Source organism: Alexandromys fortis, unplaced genomic scaffold, assembly GCF_014885135.2.
Source record: "Alexandromys fortis isolate MF-2015 unplaced genomic scaffold, M_Fortis_MF-2015_v1.1 scaffold_152, whole genome shotgun sequence".
Lineage (NCBI taxonomy): Eukaryota > Metazoa > Chordata > Mammalia > Rodentia > Cricetidae > Alexandromys > Alexandromys fortis.
This window is the reverse complement of record NW_026068045.1, coordinates 3,574,950-3,590,346: the sequence shown is the minus strand read 5'-3', so window position 1 is coordinate 3,590,346 and position 15,397 is coordinate 3,574,950. Positions and strand designations below refer to the sequence as shown.

Sequence of the window (15,397 nt, the reverse complement as noted above, 5' to 3'; positions counted from 1 at the left end):
GCACTGACTGCTCTTCCAGAGGTCCTGAGTTCAATTCCCAGCAACCACATGGTGGCTCACAACCATCTGTAATGAGATCTGGCGCCCTCCTCTGGCGTGTGGGCATACATGGAGGCAGAATGTTGTATACATAATAAATAAATAAATCTTTAAAAAAAAATTAAAAAAAAAGAAAGAAAAACCCAAAATAAATAAATAAATAATAGTTGAAAATAATTTAGAGGGCTTTTACAGAGTCAATATTTAGATATTACCTGTGAATTATCAGGAATCATCATTGCTCAGCTGAAGTGCCAGAGGTTCTGTGCTTGCACTTCCTACATGTGAGTGACAGCTAATTGTTTCCTCTCTTCCCTCCCAGGTGTGCAAAGGACCCCCCCAGCATGAGGAGATCTGTCTAGGCCTGTTTACTCTTGTCCTCACTGAGCCTGCCCAAGCCCAGAAGGTAAGGCTCTTTTCCCTGGGTCCTGATGAATCTGTGGGACCTTTACCCTTTAACTGAAGTTGCACCACATTCTAGACAAGAGCTTCATCACCTTCTCCAAATGTGATCTCAAGTCTCTTCTCAGCGAATTCATTGGTCTCTGGCTAGAGTCCTGTCAGTCCTCACGTTCTAAAGCTGAAAGGCAAGAAAAAGCAGTTAGGAGAATAAGAATAACATGAACGTTAGGTTTTTTGTGTAAGACATGAAGCTCAAAGGTCGGCAATTGGGGAGATGGAAGAGATAAAGGACAGCAGGGTCTGTGAGAGCTCTTACCCAGAGAACAGACTGAGAGCAGGCTGTGAATCGTAGCATGTAACCTTTAGATTAAATAGCTTAATGTACTGATTAAGAAAACATGGGAGCACAGTGGAGTCTGACTTCCTAATGACTATTGCCAGAGACCAGTGTGGCCTTTTCATAAACAGAAGAGGCTCCTGGGAGGCTCAGGACCAGGCAAGATAGTTCCTCAGGATTCTGTTCTTTTTATAAATTAATTCTTCTGTTTTTCCAGATAGCCCTTGTCCAGCAACTTTGTATCTTTTGAGTCTTGGCATAATAGTTAAAGTTTGGGTCTTGCTGGAACCATCTGAAGGAAGTGAGGGACTTACTTGGCTCTTGGCCCCTCACTGAGCACAGCTGGTGTGGAAGGAAACAGAAGCGCTCTTTGTCTTTGCCTATTGTGTTCTGCTCTATCAGTTGATCTGTCTGAAACCTGTATGGCGTTTGTAGATTTCCCTCCCTCTAGACTGAGTTCCTCTAGTTCCTCTATAAGGAACCTTGGAACCTAGATATGTTGTCATTTGTTCAGGGATAACCAAAGGAAACTCATTCGAAGGAATACGGGATGCTTCTGGTACCCTGGCAGTGATGCTTACATCAGTGAAGTATCTGTGGATGTGGGAACCTGCTGTGTTTGTACTTCTCTGATGCCAGCTTGGGTGCCCTTGGAAATGAAGGGGTAGAAACAGCAGCTCTTCACGTATTCTTGCTTTCCCAGGAGAAAGACCAGTCATTTTGAACTTTATTAGGTAGAATTCTATTTATGCTTTCTGGCTTTCTCTTCTTTCTCCTTTTGATATGTATCCCAGACTGACCTAGAACTCCTTTCCTCAGCCTCTCAAGTGCTGGGATTTCTTCTCAGGCTGAATCTATCACCAAGATTCTTAGAGATAAATGGGTGATGTTGATTTGATGGTGCTGAGCCGTAACATGATCTCACTGATTTTAAAGACGTTGGCAAAGAAGAAGGTGGATAAGTGAGGACTATGAGTTTATTTCCTCTTGTATATATTTTTATAGATATTATAATTAAAATCTGACTGAAGGGCAGGCGAGATGGCTCAGCTGATAGATGTACTTGTCAGATAAGCCTGATGACCTCTCTCTCTCTCTCTCTCTCTCTCTCTCTCTCTCTCTCTCTCTCTCTCTCTCTCTCTCTCACACACACACACACACACACACACACCATATACACACTACATACAATTCTTAAAGATTTGATTGGATGTTGCTCAGTGTTAGTGCTGTGTGAGGCCCTGGGTGTGAGCCCATAAACTGAGCTCCCATAAAACTGGGCGTGGCGATACATGCCTGTAAGATCAGTAGTTGAGAAGTTAAGATAGGGTTGCCTTGAGTTCAAGACCAGTTAGAGCTACATATCAAATGCCAAGCCACCGGGCGGTGGTGGCGCAGGCCTTTAATCCCAGCACTTGGGAGGCAGAGGCAGGCGGATCTCTATGAGTTCGAGACCAGCCCGGTCTACAAGAGCTAATTCCAGAACAGGCTCCAAAACCACAGAGAAACCCTGTCTCGAAAAACAAAACAAAAACAAAATGCCAAGCCAATATATTAAATAAGTAAGTAAATCTTGAAAAATAAAAATGGCTGAGTGATGGTCAGGCATGCCTTTAATCCAGCACTCAGGAGGCAGAGGCCTGTGAATTTGAGACCAGCCTGGTCTACAGAGCAAGTTCCAGAACAGCCAGGAATACACAAAGAAACCCTGTATCCAAACAAAACAAACAAACAAATAAAATGACTGGCAAGATGGCTCAGTAATTAAGAGCATTTATTGCTCTTGCAGAAAACCCAGCTTCAGTTTCCAGAATCCATATCACATTTCACAACTGCCTGTAACTCCAGTTCCGGGGGATCTGACCTCCAAGAGATGGCACATACATGGTGTACCTAAACTCATAGGCAAACATGTATACAAATAAAGAAATAAGAAGCTCCAGGCCAGTCTGCATTACAGAGTCAAACTTAGCTTACAGCAGACAAACGAAACAATAAAGTCGAAGTCTTCTCAGTGCAGATTAGCCTTGGCTTCTGGAGAGGGCTGTTTCACGTTAGGTCCAAATCTGCCAGGGTAAGTCAGGGAGCCTCCTGGGGGGGGGGGGGAGCCTGCGGGGTCTGCTGCCTTTGTTTTCTTACCATGAGTTTGGCCACCGAGTCTGGTAAGGGCTAGAATAGTCTACTCCTTAGGCACTGTGGCAGGCCTGTACTCCGAAGGGCCTGCCATCTCACTGGCTTTCATAACTGATGGCTGTGCCAGCTTCGTCAAATGCTGAAGGTTTCTAAGTCAATCCTCTCCTTGTGGGTTCCCAGGTCAGACCTCTTCAGGCAAGCAAGCATGTTACAGTCAGGAGCACAGTTTTAGATGAGGATCTATCAGGTGAAGAAGTCATTTGGAGACCTGAGTTGGGTCAGGCTGGTGGAAGAATTAGTGGCAGGTCTGCCCAGTTGTTTATCCTTCTCTGGCGGGAGTTGCTGATGAGGGCTGACCTTAATCTGTTGTCTGAGACTGTAGCTTTAAGCAAGAAGACTGTTTGTAAAAGTTTATTAGGGTTAGTTCTGCCTTTGGACAGAAATCTAGGGTGGATTTACTTGGTTGTGGTGTAATCCCAGCACTTGGGAGGCGGAGGCAGGCAGATCTCTTGAGTTCAGGACAGCCAGGACTATGGAGAGAAATCCTGTCTCAAAAAGAAAAATCACAAACAAATTTTAAAAACATATACACAGTGAAAATCAAAACAAACAAATCACTAAGTTAAAAAGTGCCCAAACAAAATGAAACCAGGGCTGGAGAGATGGCTCAGTGGTTAAGAGCATTGCATTGCCTGCTCTTCCAAACGTCCTGAGTTCAATTCCCGGCAACCACATGGTGGTTTACAACCATCTGTAATGAGGTCTGGTGCCCTCTTCTGGCCTGCAGACATATACACAGACAGAATATTGTATACAAAATAAATAAATAAATATTAAAAAAATAAAAAAAAAAAGAAACCAAAACCCCCATTTTAAAAAAAAAATGAAAGCCGTGTGGCGGTGGCACACGCCTTTAATCCCGGCACTCGGGAGGCAAACAGGCAGATCTCTTAGAGTTCGAGGCCAGCCTGGTCTACAAGAGCTAGTTGATCTAGTTCCAGGACAGGCTCCAAAATTACAGAGAAACCCTGTCTCAAAAAAACAAAAAAAAAAAAAAAAAAAAAAAAAGGAAGAAAAAGAAAAAAAGCATAAAATCTGTTTGATTTTGGTTTTTCAAGACAGGATTTCTGTCTGGCCTTGCCTGTCCTAGAACTTGCTTTGTAGACCAAGATGGCCTTGAATTCAGAGATCTGTTTTCTTCTTCCTGAGTACTGGGATTAAAGGTGTGCACCACCACTCCAGGTGTGCAAATAACTTTTTAGTTAGGGATGGGACCCTGTGTCACTATTATGATATATTTTTTCTTCTGTCTCCCTTCCTCCCTTTCTTTTTTGGCTGTGTGTCATGTGGCTCTGATTGCCCTCAAACTTACTATGTAGTTGAGGATGGTCTTGAACTTCTGATCCTCTTTCCTGCCCAAATGCTGAGATTGCAGGCTCGAACCTCCACACCCTGCTTTTTGTTAATCTTTTTTGTTGATAGTGGTGATGATGGTAGGTTTTGTTTTGGCTTTTTTCAAGACAGGGTTTCTTTGTATAGGCCTTGAACTCACAGAGATCCACCTGCCTCCGCCTCCTGAGTGCTGGGGTTAAAGGGGTTAAAGGCCTGCGCCGCCACCACCTGGCTTGTTGTTAATCTGAACCACCTCTGCACTAGCCTTCTGAGGTTTCTCTCTGGCTAAGAACCTGTCTATGGAAGTTTGCCCTTTGACTGAGACCAGGATAGAACTCAGCAGGCACAGGAGGCAGCAAATGAGGTTCCCCTAAGGCCTGGCCTCATTGAAGAAGCAGTATGGGGAGAGTTCTAAGGGGAAGGGAAGCAGTGCCTCAGAAGAAACTTCTGCACTCCCTTATCTCCCCCACCTCCCATTCCCCCCCACCCCCCAGCTTAGGATGCTGAAGAACCTCCCCTGCTTCAGTACTTAGCATTCAAGAGAAAAGAAGAAAGGCATTTAGTTAATAAAATTCATGTTTAGGGACCGGCAAGTGGACTGAGTGAGCAAAAGCAATTGCCGCACAAGCCTGATAATTTCTGTCTCAGACAAGTTCAGAGTTCAGTCTCTAGAATGTAAGAAAAGGTAGAAGAAACTGATTCCATAGAGTTTTCCTGTGACCTACACACACACACACACACACACACACACACACACACAATCACACAATCACTCACAATCACACACACCATCACACAAAGTAAATAATAAAAAATGAAAGCTTGTTTCGTTTGTTTTTTCCTGTGTATCCTTAGGTGGCCTGAAACTCACTCTGTAGACCAGAGATCCACCTGCCTCTGCCTCCTGAGTGCTGGGGTTAAACGTGTGCCACCGGGGCTGGAGAAATGGTTCAGTGGGTTAGGAGCATTGGCTGCTCTTCCAGAGGACCTGGGTCCAATTCCCAGCACCTACATGGCAGCTCACAACTGTGTTACTCTAGTTCTGGGCGACCCGATGCCCTCAGACATACATGTAATCAAAACACCATGCACATAAAATAAAAATAAATCAATTATGTGGGAAAAAAAGTTGCGCATCACGATTTCTAGTTTTGAGTGACTGTAATAGTTCATACCTGCGATCTCAGTAGGCTGAGACAGAAGAATTGCCATACATAGTGAGTTCCAGGATAGCCTGAGCTACAATGTAAGACTCTAGCTCAAACAAACAGGAAAGTGTTTGGTTTTGGTTTTAAGCAAGGGTCTCACTTTATAGCTCAGGCTGGCCTTGAACTTGTGATTTCTGTCCCTTACCCACCAACTGTTGGGATAATAAGCATGTGCCACTATATCAAGCTAGAAAGTGTGAGACCCTGGTCCCTTAGCAAAATTCCCTTTGCTACATCTGGCTGAGTTAGAGCAAGCCTGAAAACCTCTGGGTTTCTCTTTGACTTTCACCCAGACCCATTTCTCAGTGAACTCTGCTGGCAGATGGAACACAGATGGCTTCCACCTGGCTTTGCTCAGCTTATGGCATCAAACAGTCTTGACACTTCCTGAAAAGGGAGGCTGGGGGACAGGGACAGAGCTAGCAGCTTTGCCCAGCAGCCTTTCTTGAAAGCCTTATTAGAGAATCTTGAGTCATTTTCCCTACCCCAAGAGGCAGAGTGGAGGGTCGTTTTGGAATGGAGGAGCCTGTAGAAGGAAGAATCCAGAGTGCAATGTGTCTGTTGCCACCCAGTATCCCACTGCTGTTAATAAGAGCCAGGCTCAGGTTGGCTGGGTGACTGTGGGGTCAGGATCTTGCTCACAAACCTTACTTGTCACAGTGTTACCGGGACCTGGCGCTGGTGAGTCGTGATGGCATGAACATTGTCCTGAATAAAATCAATCAGCTACTCATGGAGAAGTACTTGAAGTTGCAAGACACCTGCCGGACTCAGGTAAGGCCAGGAAAGACGGAGGACGGCTGGAGTTTGACTCAGTGTTAGAGCAAGTGCTTAGCATGCACAAGGAGGGGCCAGTCCCCAACCCCAGACAAGAAAGGAAAAGAACTCCATGGTATAGGCTGGAGAGGGTGTGGGCTGCAGCGATTAATATGCACCTACGTGGTGGGTGACCTAGTTAGCTCCTTTCTCAACCTCACATCTGTGCCCTTTATGTCTGTTTCTCCCCATTAGTTGGTGTGGTTGGTTCGGGAACTGGTGAAGGGTGGAGTTCTAGGAGCCGACGGTGTTTGCATGACATTTATGAAGCAGATTGCAGGTAAGCTTGTGGGCAGGAGCGTGTGAAGAAAGGGAAGGAGCCAGAGATAAGCTTAGGCAATGAAGGACGCTTAAGTACCCAGGGAACGTGATTGATGGGTTCTTGGACCCCAGTGTAGAGATCTTCTGGCCACATATGTTGCAGGAAAAAAAAATGGATTGAAAAATCACAGAGAGCTTTACAATCAGTTTTGCCTTGATTTCTTTCCTGCTAAATTAAGACCTGACCAGGTGTTGGGCCTGTGTTAGCCGTTGCTACTCTGGAGTGAGGAGCGCACTAGATCAGGAAGCTGGGCAGGGAGAAACAAGGGAAGCCATTTGCTCTCTGCCTTTCTGCTTTCCCTGGCTCCACCTCTGTTCTGAACACTGGCTCCCTAGTCATTTTGGCAACTAGTTGGGGCCAGTTTGAGGAACAGTGTCACAGAACAGTCCCTGACATTTAAGGTTTTTCTAATCTCGGCATTCGTGACATCTGTCTGAAATATTGGATATGGAAGATCTGCCCAAACCATCTCTTCTGCTTTTAGGATTTCTTGTAGGGTTTTTTATTTGTTTGGTTTTTTGTTGTTGTTGTTGTTTTGGTTTGTTTTTTTTTTTCTGTTAAAAACAAGAAAGGAAGCAAAATATTAATGACAAATAAAAAGTAAAAATGAGGCTAACCCTGCAGCTCCACTTCCCCAGTACCCACCAGTGCCTGTGGTTTTGTTTTATTTCTTATGGTGGTGAGAATTGAACTTAAGGCCTTATTTGTTTAGGCAAGCACTCTACCACCAAATTGTACCATGCCTAGCTCTACTCCACCTTGCTTTTTTTTTCCCTTTTTAAATGAAAAAGTCTTGCAATGTAGCCTGGGCTGGCCTCAAATTCGCAATCCTCCTGCATCAGCTTCCTTGATGCTGATGGTCCAGGCATGCACCATCACACCTGGCTATGCTTTGCCCTTTGTTTAGGATTTTCTTAACACTGATATTCCTGCTTGGTACGTATGGCCCTAGCCTTTGTGATGTGACAGTGTGAACACTGAGTTTTCTTACTGAGACCCAGGGCGGTGTGTAGCATTGGTGTGCTGTGTATTTTTATTCTTTCTTGGCACTTCCTTCTCATCCCAATATTTTTGTCTGGCAACACTGCATGTTCAGTAGCAAGATCTAAAGATTGATGTCTCGAGATACCCCCGTGCCTGTCGGGGTCCGAATCCCACCCTCACATCCGGGCACTAGACTGCAGCCGTGCCCGGTACCGCATCTCTTGCCCTAGTCCAGATCACACCTTTGATTTTCAACTGGGGCTTCTGACTGTCTCAGACATCACTTTTCACAGAGAGCATTCCCTCTGCATTTCTTGGTGGTTAGAAAAGTCCCGGCTCTGGTAAAGTAGCAGTTCTAGAAGAATGGAACTTTCTTTTCCTTTCTCTCTCAAGGCAAAGGGGAAACTAAAACCTGAAAGAAGAGAGAAGGGCATTCAGGGCAGTGATGGGACAGCTGGGTGGGCCGGCAGGGTGAGGTTTGTTCAGTTAGCTGAGCTGCTAATAGAGCTACTGTATTCTGATTCTTCCCCTTCCCACCCCCTTGAAATCAGGTGGCGATGTTACAGCCAAAAATATCTGGTTGGCAGAAAGTGTTCTGGATATCCTGACGGAGCAGAGGTAGAGTCTACCGTGAAGGGTGGGGCAAGAGCCAGACACGGCCATGAGGGGTGTGGGTATGGGACGTGGGGAAGAAAGGCTCATGGCTGTAGCGTACTCTGGTGCAGTGGGAAGGTGGCAGATGCCACAGTGTGTCCCAGGGGATGAGGAGTGGGAAAGAAGGAGCTCGCTAAAATATCTCAGAGCCCAGGAAAATCTGGTTTCATCTGATAAGTGTTTATTTTTGACCCAGACCTCCTTGGAATGTTTATATTTTGGGGAAGCTGAGGGGGGAATGAGCTCAGTAGAGGGGGCCAGCCAACCACACAAGCCTGGCAGGTACCTCGCCTTCTCTTCCAAGCCTCTCAGTCCAGCACATGCTCTTTTTTGGAATGGCACAGGGGCAGTGTGGTACAGAAGCAATATAGAGCAGAGACGCACGTTAGAAGGCAATGAGGACGCATTTGGCTCTCTGCCGCCCCCCCCCCCCCACACACACACACAGTGAAATGGTGTGGGGGCAGCCCTAGTATAGGCATTTGCCTATGACTTTCCCTTGGCGCTCTGATCCCAGTTTCCACATCTTCATTTAGCATCTCTTTCAGAGAAAGGGCATCAAGTCGCCAAATGACTGGGGGCCTATTATTGTCCATATTTGTTTCAATTTAAAAGAATGGTTCTCTTCATAAGCAGAGTTGTGCTCTGCCCAGGCGGCTATGCAGCGCCACCTACTGCCCTGAGCTCTATTATGCAGCTGCCCGGCATCATCACTGTAGCAGGGGGACTTTATTACCCCGCCTCTGCTTCTCTTTAGATCTCATTTCTTTGCTACCTTTGGCTGGAGAGCCTTACTTCCATCTCCTCTTCTCTTCATTGCGCCATCTTAGTGGTCAGGTTTGTCCTTTCCTTCTGCTGGTAATCTTCCTCAAATTGATTTCTGTCGTGTTCCTCGTGGCAGATTCTGTCCCGTCATCCCTTAAAGCTGGATTTCCCTCACAGGTGTCACCTAGCATCCCCTTTGCTGCCTGGCCCCTTCACAGTTTTGGTGAAAGTGAACACCTTGCATTTTAAACTGCTTGCCTTCCTGTTTCCCTAACCTTTCCGAGTATTATTAGGGGTGTTGGGGGAAAGGGAAGTATGTGTCCTTGGCTAGCATTTCCATTCCTGAAAGCAAGGACAGTGCTGGGCATAGCAGTGCATGTCTGTAATCCTGACATTTGGGAAACTCAGGCAGGAAGATTGCTGTGAATTCAAGTCTAGCCTGGGCTATATATATAGCAAGACCATGTCTCAAAAAACAAGAGAAGACATCAAAAGAGAAGAAAAGGCCATAATCTTTTAGTCAACTAAGTGGCTTGATTACTGTTCCTGAATCAGGATGTTGCCTGGTTTTATTAATTAAACTCTTCCTCCAGTTCTCAGCCTTCCAGCAGGGGTGTCAAAGCAATTACAAACTCGTTGGCACTGGAGGCAGCATTAGAGAGTTGGGAACCTCCCTGCTGTGTCTTTCCCTTTGCCCCCTTTGAACAGATAGTGCTTTCATTGCTGTTTCCCAGGGAAAACCTAAAACGCTAGGGAAATGGGCTTTACCATCTAAATTCTGCTGTCGCACACGCCACCCCACCCCTCAACAACCTCCCAGATTTTGGTTTAGGGCTTAGGGCAGGTGACTCATTATCTAAGGGTGGGGTTGGTAGTGTGGTTGACCATAATAAACCTAATAGAGGTCTAGCACAATGTGTTCTGAGAACTCCAGGTCCTCAAAGGGTCCTGAAATCCCCAGAGGTCCTTGCGTCACACTTAGAGAACTACGGACACGGAGAGCATTTTCCATGGCAGAGCAGGAGAGGTGTAGCTTGCCTCTGTCCCAAGTGCCTCACATGGGGTGGGCCTTGGTGCTTGAATGAGTCAACCAACACAGTTACCCCATTGGCAGCTCCGAAAGTTCTTAGGTTATAGGAGGTTGATTTCATTCAGCACCCACCTTTGTTGGGCATCTGTCTGGTAAAGAAAATCTGTCATCTTTGCCTTAGTCAACTCTTAGAATAGCAGCCTGAGGAAAACCCTCACAGGACAGAGCCGTTCTCAGTGTGTGGTCACTGATGAGCGTGAGGTGCAGGTCTGGTCTAGGCGGGAGGTAGGTGCAGTGTCTTCCTTTCTGCAGGGAGTGGGTCCTGAAGAGCAGCATCCTCATCGCCATGGCTGTGTACACATACCTCCGACTTATCGTGGACCACCATGGGACTGCCCAGCTCCAGACCCTTCGGCAGAAGGAAGTTGACTTCTGTGTCTCTTTGCTTCGGGAACGGGTAAGGGAACGGGATGAGATCAGTATGAGGATGTGGTCTTTGCATCATCATCCCCAGACAGCTCAGGAACAAAGGACACGGAGTCGGTGTGGAATACCCCTTGCTCTTAGAAATGTCACAAATAATGCTGGTCGGTTTCGATTTACATTGTTGTACAACAGACAGCAGCTGTTCTGTTGTGTCCACTGTTACATCAACACCACCTGTTCCGGTAATTGACATGTTTACTTGTGTGGATTATGAATTTTTTACTGTAGTTTCTCCCAAGAGAGATATTCTAAATCTAAGCTACTATGAGGCTATTGGCCATATTGAAAAATTTAAATTAAAAGCAGTTATTGGATAGGTTCAGTAGTTACAGCAGATGCTACTCATGCAGAGGACATGGATTTGATTCCCAGCACCTACGTGGTGACTCACAGCATATGTAATTCCTGTTCCAGGGGATCTAGGACTCTTATGGCCTCTGGGCACATAGTGCTTACGTACTTGTGGGCAAAACACTGATATACATAAGAGTAAACCTTGCCAGGTATTGGTGGTGCACGCCTTTAATCCCAGCACTTGGAAGGCAGAGGCCCATGGATCTCTGTGAGTTCGAGGCCAGCCTGGTCTACAGAGCTACCAGGACAGTGAGAGCTACACAGTGAAACCTTGTCTTGTAAAAACAAATAACATATACACATATATACATAGTATACATTCATATACACATATGTATATATGTGTATGAAAAAACAAATCTTAAAAAAAACAACTTCAAAGCATACCCCTTTAATCCCAGTATTTTGGGGGTGGGGGTAGGCAGATCTCTGATTTTCAGCAAGTTCCAAGGCAGCCAAGACTGCACGGAGAAACCCTGTCTTGAAAACCCCCAGAATCAGCCAGGCCATGGTGGCGCACACCTTTAATCCCAGCACTCAGAAGGCAGAGGCAGGCAGGCAGATCTCTGAGTTTCAGGACAGCCAGGGCTGTCCTGAAAAACTGTGTCTTGAAAAACAGCAACAACAACCAAAGAAAACTTACCCAAATCTTGGAAATGTATCCATATAATTGTGTAACACATGATTTTAATCAATATTGTTTGGACCACACAGTTACACAGATCATTTCCTTTATCACAACTGTCTCTTCTGTTAGCCAGAATGAACTTCACTGTAGGATGCATGGAGTGCTCCTTCCGGGCCCCAAACTTTTGGAATTCAGTTTCCTTGAACTGAATCAGAGCAGCCCCATGTGGGGAGGGGCTTGATTGATTGAGAGCCTCAGGGCTCTCAGCCTCTTCCTGAGCAGCTGCAGCCAGCCCCTTGACTCCAGAAGCAAACTTGCTATGATTCCTTCAGCTATCTTTTCTCCCCTCCACAGAACATGCTATATTGTCCTCCCTCTAGGAGGTGAGCAGTACATGGTTTTATCCTCCTGCTCCCATTCTCCATCCTCTCTCCCTTTCAGTTCATGGAATGTTTGATGATTGGCCGTGACCTTGTAAGATTACTTCAGAATGTTGCTAGGATACCAGAATTTGAACTGCTCTGGAAAGATATCATCCATAACCCTCAGGCTTTGAGTCCTCAGTTTACAGGTGAGTAAGCCCCTCGGTTTGCCCGTCCTTGTATGTTCTGAGTGGATTTGAAGGGGTGGAAATTAATTGGCAGGAGAGATTTAGTCAGAGAAAGCTTGGCAAAGGGTAGGACACTTTGCTGGGTGCAGCTGGGCACAGGAGTGGCAGAAGCACAGAACAGTTCATGTAGTTTCTGGCTAGGTCCTACTTGCTTGGCTCCAGCTGCCAGTGCTTCTTAAAAAAAAATCATACAAGGCCTCAAGATAGTTCAGTGGGTAAAGGCAGTTGCTGCCAAGCCTAGTGCCCTGTATTCAGTCTCCAGAGCCCTGCATGGGAGAAGAAAAGAACTGGCTCCCCAGGTTAGCCTCTGACCTCCAGACATCCCACTATGACACCTGTGAGTCCACACATGAACTCAGTAAGATGAAATGTAGTCAAAAACTTAAAACACAGATGTGGACAGAAAACTGTGATCCTCTTCCCACAGCTCCTTGACAAGGTGAGGGCCAGACTCCAGCTTCACTGTGCTTGTGGTTGACAGGGGGTCACTGGCCAATTCCTGAAGCGGAGTCAGCAAAGGGTCCTCTTAGTCCTAGAAGAATGGCCCGCAGGATGTAGCTTAGTGATAAAGCACTTACAGTGTCCTGAGTTTGATTCCTGGAGCTATAGAGAAGAAAAAGAAACGTTCTTGCCTCTCACTACAAGGGTCTAGTTTGGTCAGAAGCCTCTGTAGGTTTTTTTGTTGTGCTTGTGTATGTGTGTGTGTGTTCATATGTCTTTGACATTCTCAGAATCCTGTTGTATTCTGTAGCTTCATCCCCCCCCCACACACGCACGTCCACACCTGTGCACAACATGAGCTAAGGGAGTGAGGGCGAGGAGAGCAGAGTGCGGTTGTATGCGTTCTCAGCTCGTGCTGTGTGCTCGGGCTGCTCCGCGGCGGAGGGTGTGCCAGCACAGCCCTTAAGATGAGTGTTAACTTTCTGCACAGGAAAATGAGGGTCAAAGAGATTAAGTCACGTGCTGAAGGACCATATAGGTAGTAAATGCCAAGCAGGGTTTGGATACAGACCTTTCTGACTACAGTGTCTCTGGCTGTGCTATTCAGGCACACTGGTCCTAGTATTTCATAGTGTCACCCTTAGGAGTAGGAAGGCAGGCTAAGACTTCACATATTAGTTGGGGGGTGCGGGTGGTACACGCCTTTAATCGCAGCACTCGGGAGGCAGAGGCAGGAAGATCTCTTTGAGTTCGAAGCCAGTCTGGTCTACAGAGTGAGTTCCAGGACAACCTGGACTATTATACAGAGAAACCCTGTCTCAAACAAACAAATAAGCAAACAAAAAAATAAGAAGAAGAAAATGAATTTCCCATCTATTTCTAGCTATAAAAACGTGGGTATCAATTTGGGAGGCCAGCAGAAGGGAAGCGCTGCAGTTGGCATGACTGGAGGCAACCCTGTGTGCCTTTGCTGGGCTTCTTTCTCGGGCTTGCCATAGAATAGGCCCGTGAGCAAAACCACACCTGCTCTGACCCAGTTCCCTCTTCTGCCTTCCGTTTCTCTGGTCTCATACTTCTCTTGTCCCCTTGGTTCAGGTATCCTACAACTGCTTCAGTCAAGAACGTCCCGAAAGTTTCTAGCCTGTCGTCTAACCCCAGACATGGAAACCAAGCTCCTCTTCATGACGTCCCGGGTGAGACAGTCTGTGTGTGGTGTCAGCTGAGCTCACTGCAGATTTGTCACCGCTGATTACTGACACACACAGTAGTGGCTAAGTCCTGACCTTTTTTGGTGCTTTCCTTGGTTCAGTCTATACCTGCACATTGCACAGTACACGGAAATAATGTTTGTAGAAAGCACTTGAGGTGTAGTGTTAAATAAGCAAGACTTGTAACTCTTCTGAAGTTTTGTTACAAAAGCAGCCGTTACAGTGGTTGTACACAGGTGACTGTCTACAGTGTAGGCTGTGGCCTTTGGTTTCCAAACATGGTTGCACTGTGGTAAAAATGTTGGAGGACTGTGGTTTTTTTATCTCTGAGGATGTTTGGAATCTACAGTGGACTAATGAGCATAGAGGCTCCTGCCTGTAACTCCAGCACTCAGAGGTGATGGAGGAGGACCTGCTACAGGGTCAGAGACAGCCTGGTTACATGGGACCTGTCTTCTTTCAAAGAGAAACAATGACAGGAAGTGCTGGGCATGGTGTACACTCTACATTTTAATCACAACACACGAGAAGTGAGCACATCTTTATGTATTCAAAGCCAGCTAGGACTACCTACTGGGACTGTGTCTCGAAAGAAAGAGGTAAAAGAAAAAAATCAAATGTAATGGGATATGATGGCATATGCATTGGGACCCTGAGGCAAGAGGTTCTCAAATTCCATGCTAGCTTCAACTACTTAGCAGCAGCATTATGTCTCTAACAAGGCCACATTTAGAGTATATACATACTATCTTAGTTAGGGTTTCTGTTATTGTCATAAAACACCATGAGCAGAAGCACCTTAGAGAAGGAATAGTTTGTTTTATCTTACACTTCCAGGTCACCCCGTCCATCACTGAGGGGAGTCAGAACAGGAACTCCAGCAGGGCAGGGAACTGGAGGCAGGGCTGAAGCAGAGGTCATGGGGCCTGCTGCTTACTAGCTAACTCTCACGGCTTGCTCAGCCTGCTCTCTGTCATGCCTGCCATACACTTACCAATCAGGAACATGCACCACAGCTTTCCTAGTCCACAAGCCAGTCTGGCGGGGACCTTTTTCCAATTGTGACCCCATCTTCCAAAACTATTCTAGTTTATAAGATTAGCCATTACATGTGCACACACACATACGTTAAAATTTAGTATCTTTGCCACAATTGTGAGAGTTCAGGTGTTCAGCCACCATTGCTGCTACAAGTTCTGTTTCACAGTGTTGACCTGGGAGCAGCTTGTTAACCGTTTTGAGCTATTTTGATGTCTTCTGAGAGGGCACTAGAAGAGAGGTGAGATCTGCCCTGTCTAGCGCTGCCGTTGGGTGGCTGGATTGAGACAGGCTCTGACTGTGTAGCCCAGCCATCTTGGAACTGTTGGCAGTCCTCCCCCAGCAGCTTTGGGAGTGCTGGGATCTCAGGTACGGGCCGCCACATCTGGCTCTAGTGTAAACATTTGAGGTGTGTTTGGACTTGGGGCCAGGTCTGGAGAGTCTGTGCCTTGGCTAACAAGTCCTGTTCAGGCCACCCTGTATCAGGAGGCAGTCAGCGCTGAGTGGGGCCTGGGTTGGCTCTGACTCCAGGAGCAGTCTTTGCTGTTCA

At 46.4% G+C, this 15,397-nt stretch overlaps 1 protein-coding gene across 3 annotated transcripts in view; it reads left to right on the top strand.

Annotated features, from left to right (window-relative positions):
• The window catches only part of Ints3 (integrator complex subunit 3), a 51,528-nt gene that overhangs the window by 22,055 nt on the left and 14,076 nt on the right, over window positions 1–15,397 (top strand). For all 3 annotated transcript variants that reach the window (XM_050118764.1, XM_050118765.1, XM_050118766.1), the window contains exons 3-9: window positions 362–445; window positions 6,172–6,285; window positions 6,523–6,607; window positions 8,185–8,251; window positions 10,395–10,539; window positions 11,992–12,121; window positions 13,697–13,794. In XM_050118764.1, the coding sequence (XP_049974721.1) occupies window positions 362–445; window positions 6,172–6,285; window positions 6,523–6,607; window positions 8,185–8,251; window positions 10,395–10,539; window positions 11,992–12,121; window positions 13,697–13,794 (723 nt within the window). The remainder of the gene's footprint in view (window positions 1–361; window positions 446–6,171; window positions 6,286–6,522; window positions 6,608–8,184; window positions 8,252–10,394; window positions 10,540–11,991; window positions 12,122–13,696; window positions 13,795–15,397) is intronic.